General features: G+C 46.7%; 1 protein-coding gene across 2 annotated transcripts; it reads right to left on the bottom strand.

The window, feature by feature from the left end:
• Positions 1–18366: 18366 nt before the first annotated feature.
• On the bottom strand, positions 18367–20733 carry Tmem86b (transmembrane protein 86B). 2 transcript variants are annotated; one of them, NM_001109604.1, is made up of 3 exons: positions 20590–20733; positions 19925–20171; positions 18367–19098 (listed from the first exon to the last, which is right to left on the bottom strand). In NM_001109604.1, the coding sequence occupies exons 1-3, from the start codon at positions 20638–20640 to the stop codon at positions 18716–18718; spliced, it is 681 nt and encodes a 226-aa protein (NP_001103074.1). In that variant the 5' UTR covers positions 20641–20733; the 3' UTR covers positions 18367–18715. The 2 variants fall into 2 exon arrangements, with proteins under 2 accessions (NP_001103074.1, XP_063130864.1); XM_063274794.1 differs by lacking the exon at positions 20590–20733 and having other exon boundaries at positions 18373–19098; positions 19925–20581.
• Positions 20734–21136: the final 403 nt, after the last annotated feature.

The following is a 21136-nucleotide window of genomic DNA, read 5'->3' as shown; positions in this document are numbered from 1 at the left end:
CACACACACCTTCTCCCTGGCTCCTGAATGACCAAAGGATCATGTGCCCATGCAGGGGCAAACACATCTTATACAAGATACGTATGATCTTCCTTTTCTTCCTTGACCCTTCCTTGACTTTGACTCTCTCTGACCCCTATTCACTCCCTCACTCCCTCCTCCACTCGTCCCCCCTCCCCCACCCCTACCCATATCCTGTCACTGAAGGAAATGCAAGGTTACTTTTCTATTGCTGTGAAGAGATGCCATGGCCAAGGTAAATTATAAAGAAAATGTTTATTTGGGGCTTACAGTGTCAGAGGGTGAGACTGTGACCATCCTAGTAGAGAGTGTGGAAGAAGGCAAGCAGGCACCATGACTCAGGATTGTCATCCCAGAATTTGGGAGGCTAATGTAGAAGGATCACTGTGAGAGGAAGGCCAGCCTGGGCTATAGTGTGAGGCCATCTCAAACAACACATGAATACACACAAACACACACTACTTACTGACTCTTACTGACAGGTATTTGTGAGCAACCAAATGCTCCCAGGAGTCATGTGACAGTTCTGTGCCTGGAAAAAAAAAGATCAAGGCACCAATCAACCACCTGGAGAGGCTCACAGTCGTCTCCCCCCCCCCCCCCCCCCCGTTTCCAGTCCCCAGCAAGTTTCAGACACAGAAGCACTTCCGTCTGCAACGTGTTCCCCTGTTCCCCTCAGCGGGGATTTGCTGAGGCCAACCAAAACTTAGGAAGGAAACCTCCCATCCAGCTTCTCTCTGACCCAGATTCTCAATGTCCTGGAAGATCCTCAAAGAGGGATTATCGTTACTACACCCTGGCTGTGATTCAATAGTAATATGTAAGGGACACAAAGGTCACTGTGGGGGCTGGAGAAATTGTTCACAATTAAGAGCACCTGCTCTTGCAGATGGTCTGGGTTCTATTCCTTGACTCCACACGGAGGTTCACAACCATCTGTAACTTCAGTTGCAGGGGATCTGAATGTCTTTTCAGAACTCTGTGGGCACTACAGGCACACCATACACAGACGTACTTGCAGGAGAAATATCCATAAAGATAAAATAAAAATAGTTTAAAAATAAAGCCAAAGGGGCTGGAGAGAGGTTAAGAGCACTGACTGCTCTTCCAGAGGTCCTGAGTTCAATTCCCAGCAACCACATGGTGGCTCACAACCATCTGTAATGAGATCTGATGCCCTCTTTTGTTGTGTCTGAAGGCAGCCACAGTGTACTTATGTATAATAAATAAATTAATTAATTAATTAATTCTTTTAAAAAATACATAAAACCAAAGGCTGGAGAGATAGCTCAGTGGTTAAAGCACTGTCTGCTCCATTGAACTGCCTGAGGACCCAGCTATACCTCTCTTGGGCATATACCCAAAAGATGCCCCAACATATAACAAAGACACGTGCTCCACTATGTTCACAGCAGCCTTATTTATAATAGCCAGAAGCTGGAAAGAACCCAGATGCCCTTCAACAGAGGAATGGATACAGAAAATGTGATACATCTACACAATGGAATATTACTCAGCTATCAAAAACAATGACTTCATGAAATTCGTAGGCAAATGGTCGGAACTGGAAAATATCATCCTGAGTGAGGTAACCCAATCACAGAAAAACACACACGGTATGCACTCATTGATAAGTGGCTATTAGCCCAAATGCTTGAATTACCCTAGATGCACAGAACACATGAAACTCAAGAAGGATGACCAAAATGCGAATGCTTCACTCCTTCTTTAAAAGGGGAACAAGAATACCCTTGGCAGGGAATAAAGAGGCAAAGATTAAAACAGACACAGAAGGAACACCCATTCAGACCCTGCCCCACATGTGGCCCATACATATACAACCATCCAATTAGACAAGATGGATGAAGCAAAGAAGTACAGGCCGACAGGAGCCGGATGTAGATCTCTCCTGAGAGACACAGCCAGAATACAGCAAACACAAAGGCGAATGCCAGCAGCAAACCACTGAACTGAGAATAGGACCCCCATTGAAGGAATCAGAGAAAGAACTGGAAGAGCTTGAAGGGGCTCGAGACCCCATATGTACAACAATGCCAAGCAACCAGAGCTTCCAGGGACTAAGCCACTACCTAAAGACTATACATGGACTGACCCTGGACTCTGACCTCATAGGTAGCAGTGAATATCCTAGTAAGAGCACCAGTGGAAGGGGAAGCCCTGGGTCCTGCTAAGACTGAACCCCCAGTGAACTAGATTGTTGGGGGGAGGGCGGCAATGGGGGGAGGATGGGGAGGGGAACACCCATAAAGAAGGGGAGGGGGGAGGGGGATGTTTGCCCAGAAACCGGGAAAGGGAATAACACTCGAAATGTATATAAGAAATACTCAAGTTAATAAAAAAAAAAAAAAGCACTGTCTGCTCTCCCAAAGGACCCAAGTTCAATTCCCAGCACCCACATGGCTCACAAATGTCTATAGCTCGAGTTCCATGGGATCTACACCCTTATATCAATGCATATAAAAATATTTAAAAATTATTAAAAAACAAAATAAAACACTAAAATAAAATAATTTCATTTAAAAGGTCACAATGACTCCAGATCTGGCTAAGGCTGGGGGCGCAGGCCCAATGTATTATTAGTTAATTTTCTCTACACAGTGATTAAAATACCTGACAAAAGCAAGATAAGGAGGTACTTTGGACTCGTGGCTGCAGAAGGTACAGTCCATCACCAGGGAGGTGTGTCAGTGAGATGTTACCATCTGATTTATTCACATATCTGAGCTGAGGAAGTTGGACCCAGTGACAACCTCAAGACCTGCTTCCCAGCAACACACTTTGGCCAACCAGGCACTGCCTCCTGAAGGTCTGTCCTCACATGGTGCCAATTGCTGGAATCAGGAGTTCAAACCCAGGATCCTGTGGGGACATTTCACATTCTAACCACAACAAGTACACAAGGATGACTGTAGCTAAGGCTATCCCGCAGCTGGGATAGAAGCCCCATGCTTTCTTTGCCTTTGTTCACTGCCATGCCAGTGAAGGGGTTATGCTCATAAATTTAGCAGACGTGACATTTCGGCCTTCTCGATCTATTGCGTGAGGACTTCCCATCCATCCTAAATAGTAAACCCAGGGAACAGGCCAGTGCTGTCATGAGACTCAGGAGACAGACTGAGCTTACAGATGGAGATCCTATAGCACTCTCCTTTTATTTTGCAGGTACTGGGGTTGGATCCTGGGGCCTCTCACGTGCTAGTCTGACATTCTACTGAAGAGAGACAACTCACTATGAGGCTGGGAATGACCTTGAATTCCTGATCCTTCTGCCCTGATTTAGTTACTTTTCTATTCCTGTGATAAGACACCATGACTAAGGCAACCCAGAGAAGAGAGTTTACAGGAGCTTACACTACGGAGGGTGAGCCCATGACCATCGTGGTGAGGAGCATGGCAGCAGGCAGGCATGGGAGTGGAGCAGTAGCTGAGAGCTTACATCCTGTATCCTGACCTACAAACATGAGGCAGAGAGAGAGAGGGAGAGGGACAGAGAAAAAGAGAGGGGGAGAGAGGGGGAGGGAGCGGACTAACTGGGAATGACATGTGCTTTTGAAATCTCGGAGTCCACTACCTTAGTTAGAGTTTCTATTGCTGCCATGAAAGACCATGACCAAAAGAGCAAGTGGGGAGAAAAGGGTTTATTCATCTTATACTTTCATATCATAATCTATCATTGGGGGATGTCAGGACAGGAACCCAAATAGGGTAAGATCCTGGAGGCAGGAGCTGATGCAGAAACCACAGAGGGGTGCTGCTTTCTGGTTTCTGGCTTGCTCACCATGGCTTGCTCAGCCTGCTTTCTTATAGAACCCAAGACCTCCGACCCAGGGGTGGCACCACCTACCATGGACCGGGTCATGACACGTCCATCACCAAATGCCTTACAGCTGGATCTCATGGGAGCATTTTCTCAACTGAGACTCTTTCCTCTCTGCTGACTCTAACTTGGGTCAAGTTGACACACAAAACCAGCCAGTAAAACTGTCATGTCAACTCTTGTCAACTTGACACACAAACACATCACTATTAAGCCACAAACCTTTCCTCATCCCCAAGATCTCATTTGAAAAATACAAATAACTTTAAAAGGCCCATCAGTCTCCTGGTATGGAGAGACGGCTCAGTAGCCAAGAGCACTGACTGCTCTTCCAGAGGTCCTGAGTTCAAATCCCAGCAACCACATGGTGGCTCACAACCATCTCTAATGGGACCCCACACCCTCTTCTGGTGTGTCTGAAGACACCAACAGTGTACTCACATATGTAAAATAAATAAATCTTTTCAAAAAGTGTCCTTAAAATATACAATATCTCTAAAAGTGCAAAATCTCTTTTAAAAAAAACTCAGGGTCTTTCAGCCGTGGGCATCTGTAAAGACCAACATTAAATTAAATACCTTCTTCAAGGTGGAAGAACCAGGACACAGCACAATCACAATCTGAACCAAGAAAAACTAAATTCCAATAGAAATAACTCAATGTCCAATGTCTGGGATCCACTCATGATCCTCTGGGCTCCTCCCCAGGGCCTGGGTAACGTCTCCAGCTTTGCCGTCTGCAGCACACAGAGCTTCTCGTCTAGGTCCTGGCAGCTCCACCCCACTGCTGCTGCTGTTCCTGGTGGTCATGCCCTGGTACTGGCATCTCCAAAACTGTTGGGATCCCTTGCTTCAACGGAGCTGCATCTTCACCAGTATCCTCCCCTAGACTCTCCTTCTGCTGCCAAGCCTCAACTCCTTCACTTGTCCCCTTCAGTCCTGGGCCTTCAACTGACTCTGAGGCTGCATCTTCACAAATGACTTCTCACCATGCCAAGCTTCAGTTGCTATCCACGACCCCTTCCTTCATGCTTTCAAAACCAGTACTACTTGAATAATTCTTACATATTACCAAGTCCAGTGACCAACGTGAGGTCCAACCATGATTCAATGACTCCCTCTGGGACACAGTTCTCTGTGTTCTCAGGAAACACTTCCCAGAAGAACTCACCTCAGTAATTCTGGCCTCTTCTCCTCCCTTCTCCTTCCTCTTCCTCCTTCTTCCTCTTTCCTCCCTCCTCCGCTTCCATCCTCTCCTTCTTACTTTCTACCTTTTATTGATTCTTTGTGAGTTTCACATCATCCACCCCAGTCCTACTCATCATCTATTCCCTTGTATCCACCTTTGGGAATTCCACCTCCCACCAAAAGAAAATAAAGAACACAAAGAAACAAACAAAAACAAATTATAGAAAATGTTTCATCATGGAAGCTGAAATATGTCACAGTGTGTCCTACAGTACACCCCTCTGTGCACACAGCTTGGCTTGCGAATGTGCACTGCAGTGAGTCATTGATTCCAGGTCTCTGGCTTCTGTGACACCATCAACGTTGGATCCTCAACAGGACTCCTCCCTGTTATCCTGGGGAGCCTATACAGCTTCAGATCGGCAGAGATGACCCTTTCACATGATCCAACAGTTCCAAGATGATGTGGATTTTTGTGGAGGCCTGGATCTGGGCCTGGGCAGTAACTGAGCTGGCCAACCGGCCGGCTCTCCCACATCCACACCGATGTGTGTTCTAGCAGAGCACCCCAGGACTCTACTACAGTCAGGATTAGCTCTCCTGCTCTTATGTCTTCTGGGTCAGCTCACCTGCACCCATGGCTCCGGAGCCAGCTTCACTGTGCTCCAGAGCTCGGAGCCCAGCCTCCCAAGTGATGCGGCCAGTGAGGACAGGGCCAGCTCTCCCACTCTCACAACCCTAGACCAGCTCTCCACTGAATTCCTCGGGTATCAAGGGGGTGGAATGGGGAGGGCAGCTAAGGGCATCAACCCTGTGCTCAAACCACCTGGTGTCAGAGGAGTTGTGGGACCAGCTGTCCTGAGTTCATGCTCTCAGAATGGCTCACCCTCACCCCTTCCACCAAGGTCAGCTCTGCTGTGCTGCCCTGGTGAGGTGCAGGGCCCTCTCTCCTGAGTGCTGCAGCTGGTGAGGGGCAGGGCCAGTTCACCCACTCTCAGGACCCCATATCAAGCTCTCCCAACTGCCACAGGGAATAAGGAGTGGGGGTACTTGGAGGAGCAACTGCACCACACCATCTCATGAGTGGAGAGGTCTCCCATACTCTCACCCTCAGGACCAACTCACCTGAGCCCCCACGACCACCACCAGGGCCAGCCACACTATACCACCTGGGAGACATGCAGGAACCCCTCTCCTGAGTTCTGCCACTGGGGAGATGCGGGGCCAGCTCTCCAGAGTGCCATAACCAGTAAGGTGGCAGGGCCAGTTCTACACAACCTCTGTATATCTCTGTGGTCCCAGACTAGGAATGCCTTCATGGTCTCTGGTGGTAATAGCGGGTCTCGAGGTATCTACACACCTCTCTACAGATTATGGACATAGACACTCATCTCTGCAGCTACATGACCACACACCCAGACGGCCCTCAGTGGCACCATAGCCTCAGGTGGTGGGGCTGGCTACTCACGAGACTACTCCTCGCTACCTCCTATCTCCAGTTCCATCTCTCTTCATAACTCTCGGGCTGTTCAGCCCCTCTTCCTCTCCCATGAGTCCACCAACACTTGGCACTGTACTTACTGGCTCTTACTGCAGGGGGCCCACGTGGCCAGCCGGCCTATGGCTGGCCTCCTTTACCCTACCCGAGTGCTACAGTGGCAAGCAGGTCCACTGTGGCTGGTGGCGGACTGGTCTATGGATGTCTTCCTCTGGTGCTGCATTCTGTGGTGGCAGGTGGGGCTCTATGAGTCTAGGGCCTGTTTTTGCCATGCAATCGAGGGCAGGTTTCTGGTCATCTATCCCTCTCAGATCAGCCTGGTGTGGTGACGGGTGGGTCTCCATGGTTTCTTCTTAATTACTGCTAAATTTTTGACTCCAGCTAAGCAGCATCAATGGTTCCTGTAAAGCAATGGTTTTGCATTAGTAGTTCTGGTATCTTCTTAATCGTGGCTGAATTGTCAGTCCCAGCTAACCAGAACCACAGAATCTTAAATCAAACTAGCGAACATTTCCAATAGTCTTTAAACTTTCTTCTGAAGTTTCACAAGCCAGGCCGCCATCATCTACATTGCTCCCAACATTCTTATCTTCCAAGCTCCCATCAGTAGCTTTTCTAGTTCAAAGTTCTAAAGTCATTCCTAGATCCTCCCAAAAAGGTGGTCAGGTCTGTCATAGTAATACCTCACTCCTGATATCAACTTCTGTTTTAGTCAGAGTTTTCATTGCTGCCATGAAAGACCATGACCAAAAAGCAAGTTGGGGAGGCAAGGGTTTATTTGGCTTATACTCTTAGATCCTAGTCCATCATTGCAGGAAGTCAGGACAGGAAGTCAACTAGGGCTAGAATCTGGAGGCAGAAGTTGATGCAAAGGCAATAGAGGGGTCCTGGCTACTGGCTTGTTTCCCATGGCCTGCTCAGTCTGCTTTCTTATAGAACCCAGAACCACCAGCTCGGGGATGGCACCACTCACAATGGGCTGCCCCCACCCCCCATTATTGATCACCAATTGAGAAAATGTCTCATGGAGGCCTTTCCTCAACCATGGATGCTTCCCTTTGATCGCTGTAACCTGTGTCAAGTTGACACACAAGACCAGCTAGTACACCCACTGCTGGTGACACACTTCCTCCAACAAGTTCATGTCTCCTAATCCTTCTCAAACAGTTCCACCAAGGACTAAGCATTCAAATATATGAGCCCTTGGGGGCATTTTGGTTCCAACCACCACCAAGGGTTTTGTGCCTTCAAGGTGGGCATCTAGCAATGGACTTACATTCCCATCCCTAACTTTCTCCCTCTAGGTCCATGATTAATCTGTGCAGGAGGTAGTGGATCGGAAAATGGAGTCGAAGGCAGCCGGTTTCTCAGTGTAGGGTCTGCTTTCCCAAACAACACATTCCCTGGAATTCAGAATCTGGCTAACAAACCAGATGGAAGATGCATTTTGCCCCAGTTCCAAGTGGCCCAAATATTTGTCACCCATCCAGCAGAGGTGGAGTTTGCAATGATGCCTTTGAGAGTCTCCCCAGGGCTAGGTCATCCCATCACCCACAAGCATTACAATGGTTCCCCCTCACATTTAAGTAGTGATATCTGCTTACAGGGATATATACAATAAGGTTCTAGCATGTTTGCTTATGCAATATGAGAAACTGAACCATGGCCCCCCTGCATGCTAGGCCAGCACTGTCCTGTGAAGCCATACACCTCCAGTCCTTTACTAGTGGACTCTGGGGAAGCTGCTCAACCACAGGTCTATATTCCCATTTCTCTTTTACTTGATGTTTTCATTTTGAGACAGGATCTCATTTTTTATTCCTGGCTGGCTCCCTATGTAAACCAGGCTGCTATTAAACCCACAGAGATACTGCCTCTGCCTCCAGAGTGCTGGGATTAAAGGCATACACCACATGCTCAGTCCTATTTTATTTTTATTTTTTATTTTTAGATGGGGTCTCATACAGCCTAGGTTGGCTTTGAGATTGCTATATAGTCAAAACTGGCCTCCAACTCCTGGTCCTTCTGTTTCTGCCTCCCAAAAACTGTGGTTACAACATCCAACTCTCTTTTTACATTTAACTCATTTTTACATTGATTGCTTTCTTGGGAGTGGTGAGAAGGGGTTTCTCTGTATAGCTCTGGCTTTCCTGGAATTCACTCTATAGAGCAGATTGGCCTCAAATGGACAGAGATGCAGTGACAAATTTGGACTTTTGTTTCTTTGAAAAACAGAAATGGGGCTGACTCACGACCATCTTTAAAGGGATCTGATGCCCTCTTCTGGCATGCAGGTGTCCATGCAGGCAGAGCATTAAACACAATACATAAATAAAAACACAGAAATATTATAAGAATGCTTTCGTTTTAATCCCATGTAGAGATACGGAGTTGCTTCAGACTGACTACAACAGCCATGATTTGCCTCGTGCTTTAGCAGAAGCATGTTTTTGCCACCTGCAGATGGTTTCTACGATTGTGTGCTGTTTGGAATTCTGGGAATTTTTCAGAGGGTATAGAAATGCTAGGGCCCTGAGAGGTGGTTGTGGGGTTGTTGGTTGTTCAAGGGGTGTTGGTTGTGGTTTGTTAGTAGTTGTGCTCACAAAAGAAGCAAAAGGAAAGATATTAGACTTAGGGATATCTCTCACCCCTCTATCTGTCTTTCTCTCCTACCTAGTGATAGGGGGTGAAACTGGGGGCATAAAGGATAGAAAAAGAAAAACCCACAAAGCAGCAGAGACCATCTACACAGAGACCCACTTGCAAAGGTGTGTGCCACCATTGCCAGGGTTGTATTTCGTTCTTTACTGTGTGCACACGAATACAAACATGCTATAGCACATGTGTGGACACAGGAGGAGCACTTTCAGGAGTCTGTTCTCACCTGAGACTGTGGATTCAGGAGACTGAGTTTAGGTCACATCAGGCTTGGCATCAAGTGTCATCTCACTGGCCCTCCTGTTACCTTCTGAGACGAGGTCTCATTAAGCTGCCCAGGCAATCCTAAAGCTTGTCATTCCCTACCTTGTCTTCCCATCTATCTGGGATCACAAACCTGCAACATAGAACCTTGACTGAAAGTTAGTGGGTTATCCATAAATGTTTGTTGACTGAATGTTCAAATGGCTTTAGGCTTAAAAAAAAAATCTATTCTCTGTCCATATTATCAGCTTCCTCTCCTAGTTCCTAGTTTTACTATGCCTACACTGGTCAACATCTGGTGTGTGTGTGTGTGTGTGTGTGTGTGTGTGTGTGTGTGTGTTTGTATATGCATGTTGTATTTGCATGTGTGTGCACACACTTTGTAGAGAGGCCAGAGGATTAATTGTTGTGTTATTCCTCAAGAAACAGCAATCTTGGTTTCTGAGACAGGGTCTCTCATTGCCCCAGAACTCTGACTACACTATACTAGCCTGACAATCAGCCCCAGGGGTTTAAGAGTCTGCCTCCCCACACTGGGCTTTCAAGCATCATGGAGCCTGGCACTTTTTTTATGTGTTCTGGAGATCAACCTCTGATCATCACCCTTGGAAAGCAAGCAAATAACCACCGAGCCATCTCCCCAGGCCTGTGTTTGTAATTTAAGCAAATCTCTTACTGCAATTGTTGTTAACACTATCTGTTGTTCCCTGTCCTTCATTAGAGCAAGAACACCTTTTTTTCTTTTCCTAATTAAATAATAAACTTTTTTATTCTCTGATAACTTATGACAATAGGAATCCCGTACATGTACAGGTGTGGGTAGGATGTAGAAGCCCTCAAATTCTAGCCATTCTTACCTAGAACTGGCTACATTCAGACGTAGGTGACCCAACAGACATCTGTAATCGACCACTCTAACCATCTCAGCTCTCCACCCAACACAACCCTCACTGGGCATCCCCTTGGAGGCTGGGAACACAGTGGAGCATAAGGAAGAGACCAGACCCTTCAAGGCTGCAGACATCAAGATTGCCCTGGCCTGTAAGTCTTCTTCCTGGCTGCAAGGCTCCCTGGTGCTGTCCTTGGTGCTGATGTGGGCCTGTGAGTGAGTCTAGAGTAGACTCATTGCTCCTGAGAATTCACGAGATAGCACAGTATAGGTCCTTAGAGAGTCCCGCCCAATAAGGTCCAGAGATAAGTGGCCTATGTCTCAGAAATGCATCAAATGAAGGACTGCTATTGTAGATGTAATGGTTTATATATGCTCAGCCCAAGGAGTGGCACTGTTAAAAGGTGTGGTGCTGTTGGAGCAGGTGTGTCACTGTGGGTGTGGGCCATATGATCCTCATCCTAGCTGCCTGGCAGCCAGTATTCTGCTAGCAGCCTTCAGATGAAGATTAGAACTCGCAAGCTCTTCTTGAACCATGCCTGCCTGGATGCTGCCATGCTTCCTGCCTTGATGATAATGGATTGAACTTCTGAATCTGTAAGCCAGCCCCAATTAAACGTCCTTTGTAAGAATTTCCTTGGTCATGGTGTGTGTTCATGGCAGTAAAACCCTAAGACAGTAGATTCATTGAAAGTGGGATTAACATCCAAATTTCAGCATCTGTGCAGGGGTGCGTGTGTGTGTGATACATAGAACTTGGTCAGAGTGGCCATCAGAGAAGAGCACAGCTGGACACATGGCCACAGCTCTTCCATGGACAAATCTGCTTTGCAACTCCTGCATCTATGGCTCAGGGACATCAGAAGAGTGGGTAGAAAGATCGTAAGAGTCAAAATACCAAGAAGTCTGCTGTGAAACACTCTCCTAGAAATGGCTGGTAAGACAAAACAATACCAATATCAACAGCTAGGCTAATTCAGAAAGGAGGGAACCTCGCATGATCTCAGCCCTAGACAAAGAACTATAGACAACCAATGACTCCCGGGGAAAGGGAGAATGAGCCCTCTTACTGGTTATTCAGTACAAAGTGGTCAACCCTGAAACCGTATGTTGTGGTTTGCCCTGGAGTTATCTGTATTTTGATGCTAATTCCACTGCCCCAAGGACGGCTGCCTATTCACATACTCAGGACTCAGGTGACTCCATCAGAACCTTCTCCCCATTTAATTTGTAAAATACAGGTGAGGGCCGGTACAGGATAGAACAAGGCCTGTCACTGGATGAGAAGGATGGGCAGGAGAAAAGTTTGAAGGAAGAGGAGGCGGCGGGAATGGAAGAGGGGAGGAGACAGCAGAGAAGCCACAGGACAACATGGAGGCTGACGTTAAGACTCCACACTGTGCCTTTACAGGTTGTTATGAATGTTCTTAAGGGATGGATGGTACCGGGCTTTGTATGTTTAGGTGGGCAATTATATCTTATCAATTGGATAAGAGGTTATTGTGTTGTTGTGTTCTTTCACGTGGCGATTTGACTTTGGGAGTGTGTGTGGCGGCTAGAGACACTGAGCCACCATGAAGTTGGGATGTGTTTCTGCCAAGATATCTGCTAGCAGGGTAAAAGACAGCCCTAATTTAATTTTACAACAACAAAGGGGTTGGGGATTTAGCTCAGTGGTAGAGCGCTTGCCTAGCAAGCGTAAGGTCCTGGGTTCGGTCCCCAGCTCCGAAAAAAAGAAAAGAAAAAAAAAAAAACAAGCAAACAACAACAACCATATTCATACAAACAACAAAAACAGACTCAGCGGATTGCAGCTAAACTTTTGTGCATACATATACGTACATTAACGTATGCAACAATAAGTCTATCGGTTTAGAGTGGGGCAATGGAAGTACAAAGTGATGTAACTCCATTTGAATTAAGAACATTATAAAAAGTGCTGTTATGTCTGTGCTTGTGCACGTGTGTGTGCACATAGGCACACATGACATGTCTGTAGAGATCAGAGGATAAATCTGCAGTTTTCTTTATTCACCTTCATGTGACTGGTAGCAACTGAACTTCAGACTGCCATGCCGACAGCACCTTTACTGAGTTATTTTCACTTTTGTATTTTATAGCAGGACAGTAATGACACAGAGGCTTTTTAATATTTTAAAGCTTATGCCTTTAAGTTTAGGCAAGCTTCCAGCTACTCTAACCTGACTAATCCTCCATATCTGGCTGGCTGAATCTCTTCTTTCTTCTCCCAGCATCCCTCTCTCTGCCCAGAAGAGCCACCCTCCACTTCCTGCCCAGCTACTGGCCGTCAGATCTTTATTAAAGCCAATCAGATACAATTCCAGATTTCCTTATGCAGGTAAGAAGAAGGAATATTTACAAAATATGTGGTCAGAGACAGGCCATAGAAATAAAAATACCAAGATCCTGCCAATATTTAGCTCTCTGCTGGCACAGAATTAACAAGTGAATATGTAGACACACCCCTTCACACAATGCACCCCAATAATATTTTGCCAGTCTCAATGTGTAGTCCTACTAGCTTGGGATTCGCTGTGTAGAACAGGCTGATGTAGAACTCATGGGCAGCCCTCCTGTCTCAGGATCCAAGGCTATGGGTGCGCACCACCTATGTGTACAATTCTTATAGAGATACTGTTAAAAGTACCTGGGTTTCTTTCATCTTTTTCTTTGTTGTTTTCATTAAGACAGGATCCCCATTGTTCAGGCTACCCTTGAACTCACAGTGTAGTTATTTGGTAGACTGTCTATCCACATGTACCAAGTCATGGGTTTGATCATACACTGGGAGCAGTGGTATATGTCTGTATTCACAGCATTTGGGAGATACATCCCAAATGCAGTCCCTCCTCCCAATCCCCCCTGCCATAGTTTCACACCACCAACAACTAAAAAACATACATGGGCTGAAACCCATGACTTTTTAATTTTTTTATTTTCAAGACAGGGTTTCTCTTTGTAGTCCTGGCTGTCCTGGAACTAGCTTTGTAGATCAGGCTGGCAGATTACAGAGATCTGCCTGCCTCTGCCTCTGCCTCTGCTTCTCCCCTCCACCCCCCAATTCCCTGAGTACTGAGATTAAGAGTATGTGCCACCACATCCCAGCGTATGAGAGACGTTTGGGTTAGCCAGGGAACATGGAAACAAATCTGCAAGAGGCAGAACCACAAATAAAGAATTGGAAGAATAATCTTGCCCAAAAGAAGTGTCTGGTGAACATGCTAACAGGCACTCAGATCTTCAGAATGCAAAACCACATTTCTCAATGAAGGCTAAAGAGATGGCTCAGTGGTTACGAGCACTGGCTGCTCTTCTAGAGAACCGAGGTTTGATTCCTAGCATCCACACAGTGACCTACAACTGTCTGTATATCTAGTTCCAGGGGCTCAGATGCCTTCTTCTGAACTCCACAGGCACCAGGCGTGTGGTACACAGGCATGACGTTTTGACAGATAAATCTTTTAAAATTAAACAAACACTAAAGTATCTCCACACATCCATTAGGATTTCTGTTAACTACTTTTCCCATCTGTTTCAAAATACCTGTCAGAAACAACTTAAGGGTGACAGACGCCTATAAGCCCAACATTCAGGAGGTGGAGGGAGAAATGTCAGACACTCAAGGTCATTCTCTGCTCCTCCACTACACAGTGAGTTTGAGGCCAGCCTGGGCTACATTAAACCCCATCTCAAAAGTTAAAGGAAGAGGAGGAAGAAAGAAGAGTGGGAAGAGGAAGAGGAAGAGGAGAAGCAGCTTAAGGTTTATTTGGGCTCACAATTTCAAGGGAAGGGGATGGCAGGCAGAGCAACTCCTTCTGTGGTAGCGGGAACTTCTTCACATCTCTCTAGATCAGGATCTTGGATCTCGCTGGTAGAGGTGAAGCTGGAGCCTCCTTCCTGTCCCACTGCTCCCTGATCACATTCAAATAAAAACCACAACTAGGGTTTTAAAGGGGTGGGTGGTAGAGTTGGCTCAGTAGTTATAAGTGTATGTGTGTGGGGTTTTTTGTTTTGTTTTCTTTTTATTTTGGTGGGGTTTTTTTTGGTTTTTTTTTGTTTTTGTTTTTGTTTTTTGGTTTTTGGTTTTTTTTGGTTCTTTGGGACCGAACCCAGGGCCTTGCGCTTCCTAGGCAAGCGCTCTACCACTGAGCTAAATCCCCAACCCCTTTATTTTGTTTTTATTGTTTGCTTTCTTTGGAAGCAGGGTCTTGGTTGGCCTGGAAGTCACTATGTAGACAAGGTTGCCCCCTGCCTCCCAGGTGCTGGGATTAAAGAATGTAGTGTTATGTATACTGTTTTTACAGAAGGTCTGTGTGTACACATGCGCGCGCGCACGCACGCAAACACATAGGCAAAGTAAGTCTTAAGAAAAGGTAGAGGCTGGAAAGATGGCTCAGTGGTTAAGAGCACTGACTGCTCTTCCAAAGGTCCTGAGTTCAAATCCCAGAAACCAACCATCTCTAATGTGATCTATGCCCTCTTCTAGCATGCAGGTGTATGTGCAGATAGAGCACTCATGTACATAAAATAAATCTTTAAAAAGAAAGTAACAGGACCATAGGAAAAACAAAACTCAAAAGACAGTTATAGTAAGCTTGCACCCTGTACATTGATAGAAATGTAAGGTGGGATGCTGCTGAGGGGATCATATAACAGCTCTTTGAAGAATTTAACTAGCAGGCAGGGGAAGCTCAGTGGTAAATTACTTGCTGTGCAAGAATGAGAACCCAAGTTCCACCTCCAGCACCCATTAAATGCCAGGCATAATAATACACCAAAACCTGTCCTGCATTCACAGCTTTGGGTTGGGGGAGACAGGAGAATGTATAGAGCTTGTCAGCTAACCAGTCTACCCTGTGAGTTCCATGTTCAATAAGAGATGAGCTCAAGAGATGGCTCAGTGATTAAGAGCATTTACTGCTCTTGCAAGAAACTGAAATTCTGATCATAGCAACCACATGAAGGTTCACACCTGCCTGCAACTCTGGTTCTGGGTATCTGATGCCCTCTTCTGACTTCTACTAGTACTGCAGAAGTCCTGGGATGGACATATTTAAGATATAGCACATACATGTATGAAACTATCAAAGAATAAAGGTTTTGAAAATTTTATTTTGACAAAAAAAATTTAAAATGTTCCACTTCCATGAAGTACCTAGAATAGTCAAATTTACAGAGGAAAGAGGAATGGCATGCTATTTAATGGTTACAGCATTTCAGTTTTTAACCTGTTGTGGTGGCTCATACCTATTACCTTAGCACTTAGAAAGCTGAGACAGAGAACGGCTGTGAGCCTGACCATACATGGACTACACAGTGAATTTTACACCAGCCTGTACTCCCAACGAGCAAACAACAGAGACGGGATATCTGGAGAAAGCTGGCTAGCCAGAGGAGTCAGAACAGCCAATATGAGTTCAGCAAGATCCTGCCTCCATAAACAAGGTGGACAGTGATTGGAGAAAGTCACTGAATGCCAACCTTGGGCCTCTGTTGGAAACGCACCCATAGATAGCACTGGGGAAAACAGGAATGTTAAACATCTCTGAAACCCATCTTCATGGACGTGGCATGTACTTTGAGAAGTGCTGGGATGGAATTATGCCTCCTTGTACACAAGGGATTGTATTACACCTGAAAACTTGTTTTCAAATTGTACAAACTAAATATGCCTCAAATAAACTGCTCAGGGTCAGACTCTAATTTGAACAAACACTGGTTACGACTGAGTTGTACTGAACCCAATTTCCTTCTTGATTCATGTGGATCGTTACTCTGATGGCCCTGGTGTCTGCAGAGACCCTCACAGGCCTCAACATGCAGGATACACATGCACCAATGTCTGTATGTGTGAACACACATACGCACATACACGCACCCCACACATACAAAACTATAAAATGGTTAAAAAGAAAAAAAGCACTTGCTTCAAGCCTGATAACTGAGTTCCATACAGCGGAAAGGAAGAACACACACCTGCAATTGTCCTTTGATCTCCACTTGCGTACTGTGGCATGGGCCTAAATATTCACGGTAGTCGAGAACAAGCTGAACTTCTGATCCTCCTGTCTCCGACTCACAAGTGTTAAGATTATGTTTGCACTACCATGCCAAGTTTATGTTAACTCCTGAACTGTATTCTATTGAGATACATCCCCAGGCTGAACTTTAGTTGTTTTTTTTTTTAACAGGGCCTAACAACATATCCTAGGCTGTCCTGGAATTCACAGTGAAGGCCAGGCTGGCCTCAAACTCTTGACCCTTTTGCTTCAGCCCCTCAAGTGCTGGACTAGAAGCACTCATCACACTTACCAACTTTTGTGTTCTAAGTTCAGTTGCAATGACTGTAATAATGCTTTCCTCCTGAGCTCCTGCAGGGATGTCATGGACATAGGAGTCAGGTTTATGCTATCACTAAAAGCACATTGTGGACAATGTAGTGGAGGTAGGGTTGGGTCTCATCATGTGTTCTAACACAGAACAGAAAGCCTCAACTCAGGGAGTGGCTTGTCCAGGTCACACTGCTGATGAGAACCATCCCTAAGATCTGCAGTTACCGGTCATCTCCAAGGTGCCTCTATCCTCACTTCTTCCTGACACTATGACTATTGTGGCTGTGTTCCCTAGAAAGCTGTCTTGATGAGGATGTAGCTCAATAGTGGAGTGCTTGCCTAACAGGCACAAAGCCCTAGTGTTCTGTCCCCAACACTACAGAAAGGTACTCATGTATTAGTTCTAATACTTGAGAGGTGGAGGCAGGAGCACTGTAAATTCAAGGTCATCTTCAGCTACACAGTGGGTTCACTGGATGAATGGGGGTGGGATAGGTAAAAAGGTTGGTAAAGTGCTTGCTATCCAAACAGGGGGATCTGAACTTGATTCCCCAGAAACCACATAAAAAGTCAGGCACAATAGCATATATTTATAATCCCTGGAGTTCACTGATCAGCAGCACACACATAGTGGGGCGTGGGGGTGGGCTGTGATCAGGCACCAGGCCTTGAATCATGGGGCTTAATCAAGATGTTTTGCTTGAGGGGATAGCTGACACAGGACAGTGAATTTCAGAGTAGCATGGGTTATGGGTTACACCATTAATCCTGTCTGAAAAGACACGTTTAAGGGCTGGAGCAGCAAATGACTCAGCAGTCAAGAGTGCTTGTTATGGGCTGATCTGAGTTCAAAGCCAGCCTGGGTTACAAAGTAAGATCCTAGACAGAGAGAGAAAGAAAGGGAGAGGGAGAGGGAGAGGGAGAGGGAGAGAAAGGCAGAGACAGAGAGACAGACAGGCAGAGAGGGGTAGGATGGAGAAATTACTAGAATATATGCTTTGCCAAATGGTGGCACACAAGTACACACCTTTAATACCAACACTTGGGAGACAGGCAGGCAGATCTATATGAGTTTGAGGCCGGCCTGGTCTACAGAGCTAGTTCCAGGACAGCTGGGACTACAAAGAGAAACCCTGTCTCAAAAAACTAAAGGGGGGTGGAAGTATGTGTGGGGGTGGGGGGTAGGGGGGAGCTCACAATTGCTTGTAATCCAGATCCAGGGGATCTGATACCTCCGACCTCCACAGGTACTTTCACTCATGCACATACCTACACACAGATAAATACAAGTTCACATAAATACAAAAACACACACATATATATACATACATATATATGATGTACTTGCTGTGCAATCCTGGGCTCCAGAGTTTAAATTTCATAAGCCCAGCTCTGAGAAGGGCAGAGACAGGAAGGAGCTTATTCTAGTGGAGAAACTGCAAGCCCCAGGTTCTGGGAAGACTGCCTCAAACAGGTGGAAAAGAGAGGATACCAGATTATCAGATATCCTCTTGCCATGTCAGTAGGGGCACACAAGTTCACACATCTGTACACACATGTATACCTACTCACACCCAAGTTATCTTTTTTCCTAGAGCCACGCTTGCTGTTCGAACTATCATCATACCCCTATACATTCCTCCCAAATAATGGTGACACTGATGTTCCAACATTGGTTTTACTTAGACAGCCAGAACCAGACCTGGGAGCAGTGTGAAGGGGCAGGTGGATAGGAAAAACTGACTGGGAAAAGGAAGTGGGCATGGGGAGGGGAAAACAGAATATGGCTTGGGTTGGGCGTCCTGGAATCCAAAGTCAGAAGCCAGGGAAGGCAGCTTGAAATCAGTGGTAGATTTGAAATCCTGACAACAGTATGCAGGCAGATGTTTAAGAGGGTCGGCCACATATCTGTTCACATATGATCAGAAGCATTCACTTGCCAGGCTGGGCCAGTGTGGAAAGCCAAGGTTCTTATGGGAGGGAGTACCAGGCTGTCTGGGTCCTGCATTAGTGGGTTTTGAGCCCTGGGCTCCTGAGGGCTGACAGGGTGAGGAGGAGCTGGGCTGCATAGTAGGTGCTCATGGTCACTAGGCGGGCAAAAGGTAAAGTGTAGACAAAAGTGTCCCAGGCCAGCACACCATCTGAGAATATAAAGAGCACGGCACCCCAGCCAGCACTCCTACCCAAGACAAGGCCACGCCACAGCATGGTGTTCAAGATCAGCCCATAGGCTGCCACTGGCAAGACCATGTTCGGCTCAAGGTGTAGCAGGAGGAAGCTGTAGTATGTCAGAGAGGCCAAGGTGGTGCACAGCAGCAATCCAGGCTGCAGTGGAGACAGGCCAAAAGCCCAGAGGTAGAGTAAGTGGGCAACAGAGAAGACTGCCATGCCTGAGGGAGAGAGGGATAGGAACTCAGTGAGGTAGGGGTGGGACACCAGTGAGGCAGGAGTTGGCCTCCTGCTTCTCACTGTTGACTTCTCCACCATCAGACATCAAGAACAATGTCCCCAAAGCACCAGCTCCCCCAGATGGCCACAGCACCATCATGCTCTGCTGATTATAGCACCCTTTTTCTTGATGGTTCTCCAGTTTTTTATCCTTGGGTGTTTGATCAGTTCCCAAAGCAATGGCAATGACCTTAAAATTCATAGCATCATGTGCTTGCTCTGTCAAATGTCTGTCAAATCTAAATCGTGTTCTGGGAAGCCCCATACCCTTGTTTTATCCACCATCCCACTCTAGCCAAACTGGCCCATGTGGGCAAAATAACTTACATACCCCAGGTCCTTTCCACACACTATTTCCACGCACAGGATGGCCACTCTTCCCATATACACACATCCTTACTCCTGTAATCCTAGCCCTTGAGAAAGCTAAGGCAGGAGGATCCAATGTTTGAGGCCATTCAGACCAGCCTGGACTATACAGATGACTCAAAATGACCCCCAACCACCCCCACCCACCTCAGCCATGCTACACCTTTCCTCCACACCACCCCTTTCAACCAAGTAATCTAGCACCTTCCTACCAAAGGGCCTGACCCCAATCCCCTGGCTAAACTGTGAGCTATGCTACCACTCATCACTGCCTTCTGATATCTCATGATGACAGCCTGGTTCAACCCAGGGGACCCTAGGGAAGGTTCCTTGTGTGTTCCAGCACTGACTCAACTCCACAAGTGCCCTAGGTGTGTTGTCATGGGATTCTCTGCTCACCATAAAAGAAAGCTTCAGGCCAGATGAGGCAGGCATCTCCAACAGCAGAACATGTAAGAGCTCCCTGCAGGAGCCAGGTGTAGCTCCCACCAGGAGCCACAGCCCACAGGAACAAAACCAGGCAGAGAATGGGCTGGCACTTGACCAGGGCACTGACCCAAGATGGCTGGTCCTCAGGAATCCAGAGGAGGAAGTAGAGGGAGCAGGCAACGATGAAGGGGGCCAGCCACCTGCGGACCTGTGGATACTTGAGGAGAGGGAAGCTGCTCAGCCTACCAACATTCAGCCCAATCCAGGGGTAGGGGTCACAGCAAGGCATGGTAGGAAATGTCTAATTCCAGTACTTAGGAGGTAGAAACAGGAGGCTGTTGAATTCAAAACTGGTCTAGGATACATAGTGAGAACCTATTTAAACACCTGTCCCCACACCACCTTCAAGCCAATTCCTAAGTATGTCCAGGCTGAACTTTCAGGACTAGAATCTTTAGCCACCTTGATAACCTTTACATTCACGTCTCTTGCAAGGACAAAACCATGATACCTTAAAACCCAGCCTCCTGGAAGGACAGGGGATCCCCACCAACTCACCAAGCATAGATAATCACAGGCCCCAGGGCTGCCCATGTTCCCAGACCTGACCCCATCCCCACCATACAGATTCTCACTTGGTCTGAAAAGAGTATCTCCAGGGACAGTCCCTCTTTTCTAGCATCCATGTTGAGTGACTTCTCTTTAGGAACCAGTGGCTTCAGAGGGCAGAGGGGAAGCCCTGTGGTTACACATTAACCCAAGTGTCCTGTGGACTCTCGGGCTGATAACAAGGCTCACGCAAGGCCTATTCCTGTCTGGCACTTGCTGATAAGGTGCCCATCAGGAACCAAGGGTCCCTCCACCCTCCAGTTCCTCCCCAGCACCTAGAAACCTGGCCACCACCTCCCTTATGGGTTGGCAAAAGTGAGTTCCCTCCCCCCAAGTGGAGCTCCCATTGTCTCATGCCCAGCCAATCAGAAGGGACAATATAAGGTTCCACAGAGGGGTGCCCCCACAACCAACCCTGGAGAACAGAGACAGGAAGGACTCTAGAGGAGTCCTGTCACAGTGCTGATTAAATAAATCCTGTGTTATGCTCGAAGTCGTTCAAATGTATTTCCCGGAAGGAAATATATCATGCCACTGTATACTCTGCAGCCTTCCCATGTAGAAGATAGGGAC

Source organism: Rattus norvegicus, chromosome 1 (genome assembly GCF_036323735.1).
Source record: "Rattus norvegicus strain BN/NHsdMcwi chromosome 1, GRCr8, whole genome shotgun sequence".
NCBI classification, from domain to species: Eukaryota; Metazoa; Chordata; class Mammalia; order Rodentia; family Muridae; genus Rattus; species Rattus norvegicus.
This window is presented reverse-complemented; position numbering and strand designations above follow the sequence as displayed.

Excerpts from the sequence above, each read along its gene's own strand:
- Tmem86b (XM_063274794.1), bottom strand. The coding sequence starts at position 20,243 with ATGCCTTGCTGTGACCCCTACCCCTGGATTGGGCTGAATGTTGGTAGG. Across the intron at positions 19,099-19,924 it reads GCCTGAAGCTTTCTTTTATG|GCATGGCAGTCTTCTCTGTT; the intron begins GTGAGCAGAGAA and ends TCTCTCCCTCAG.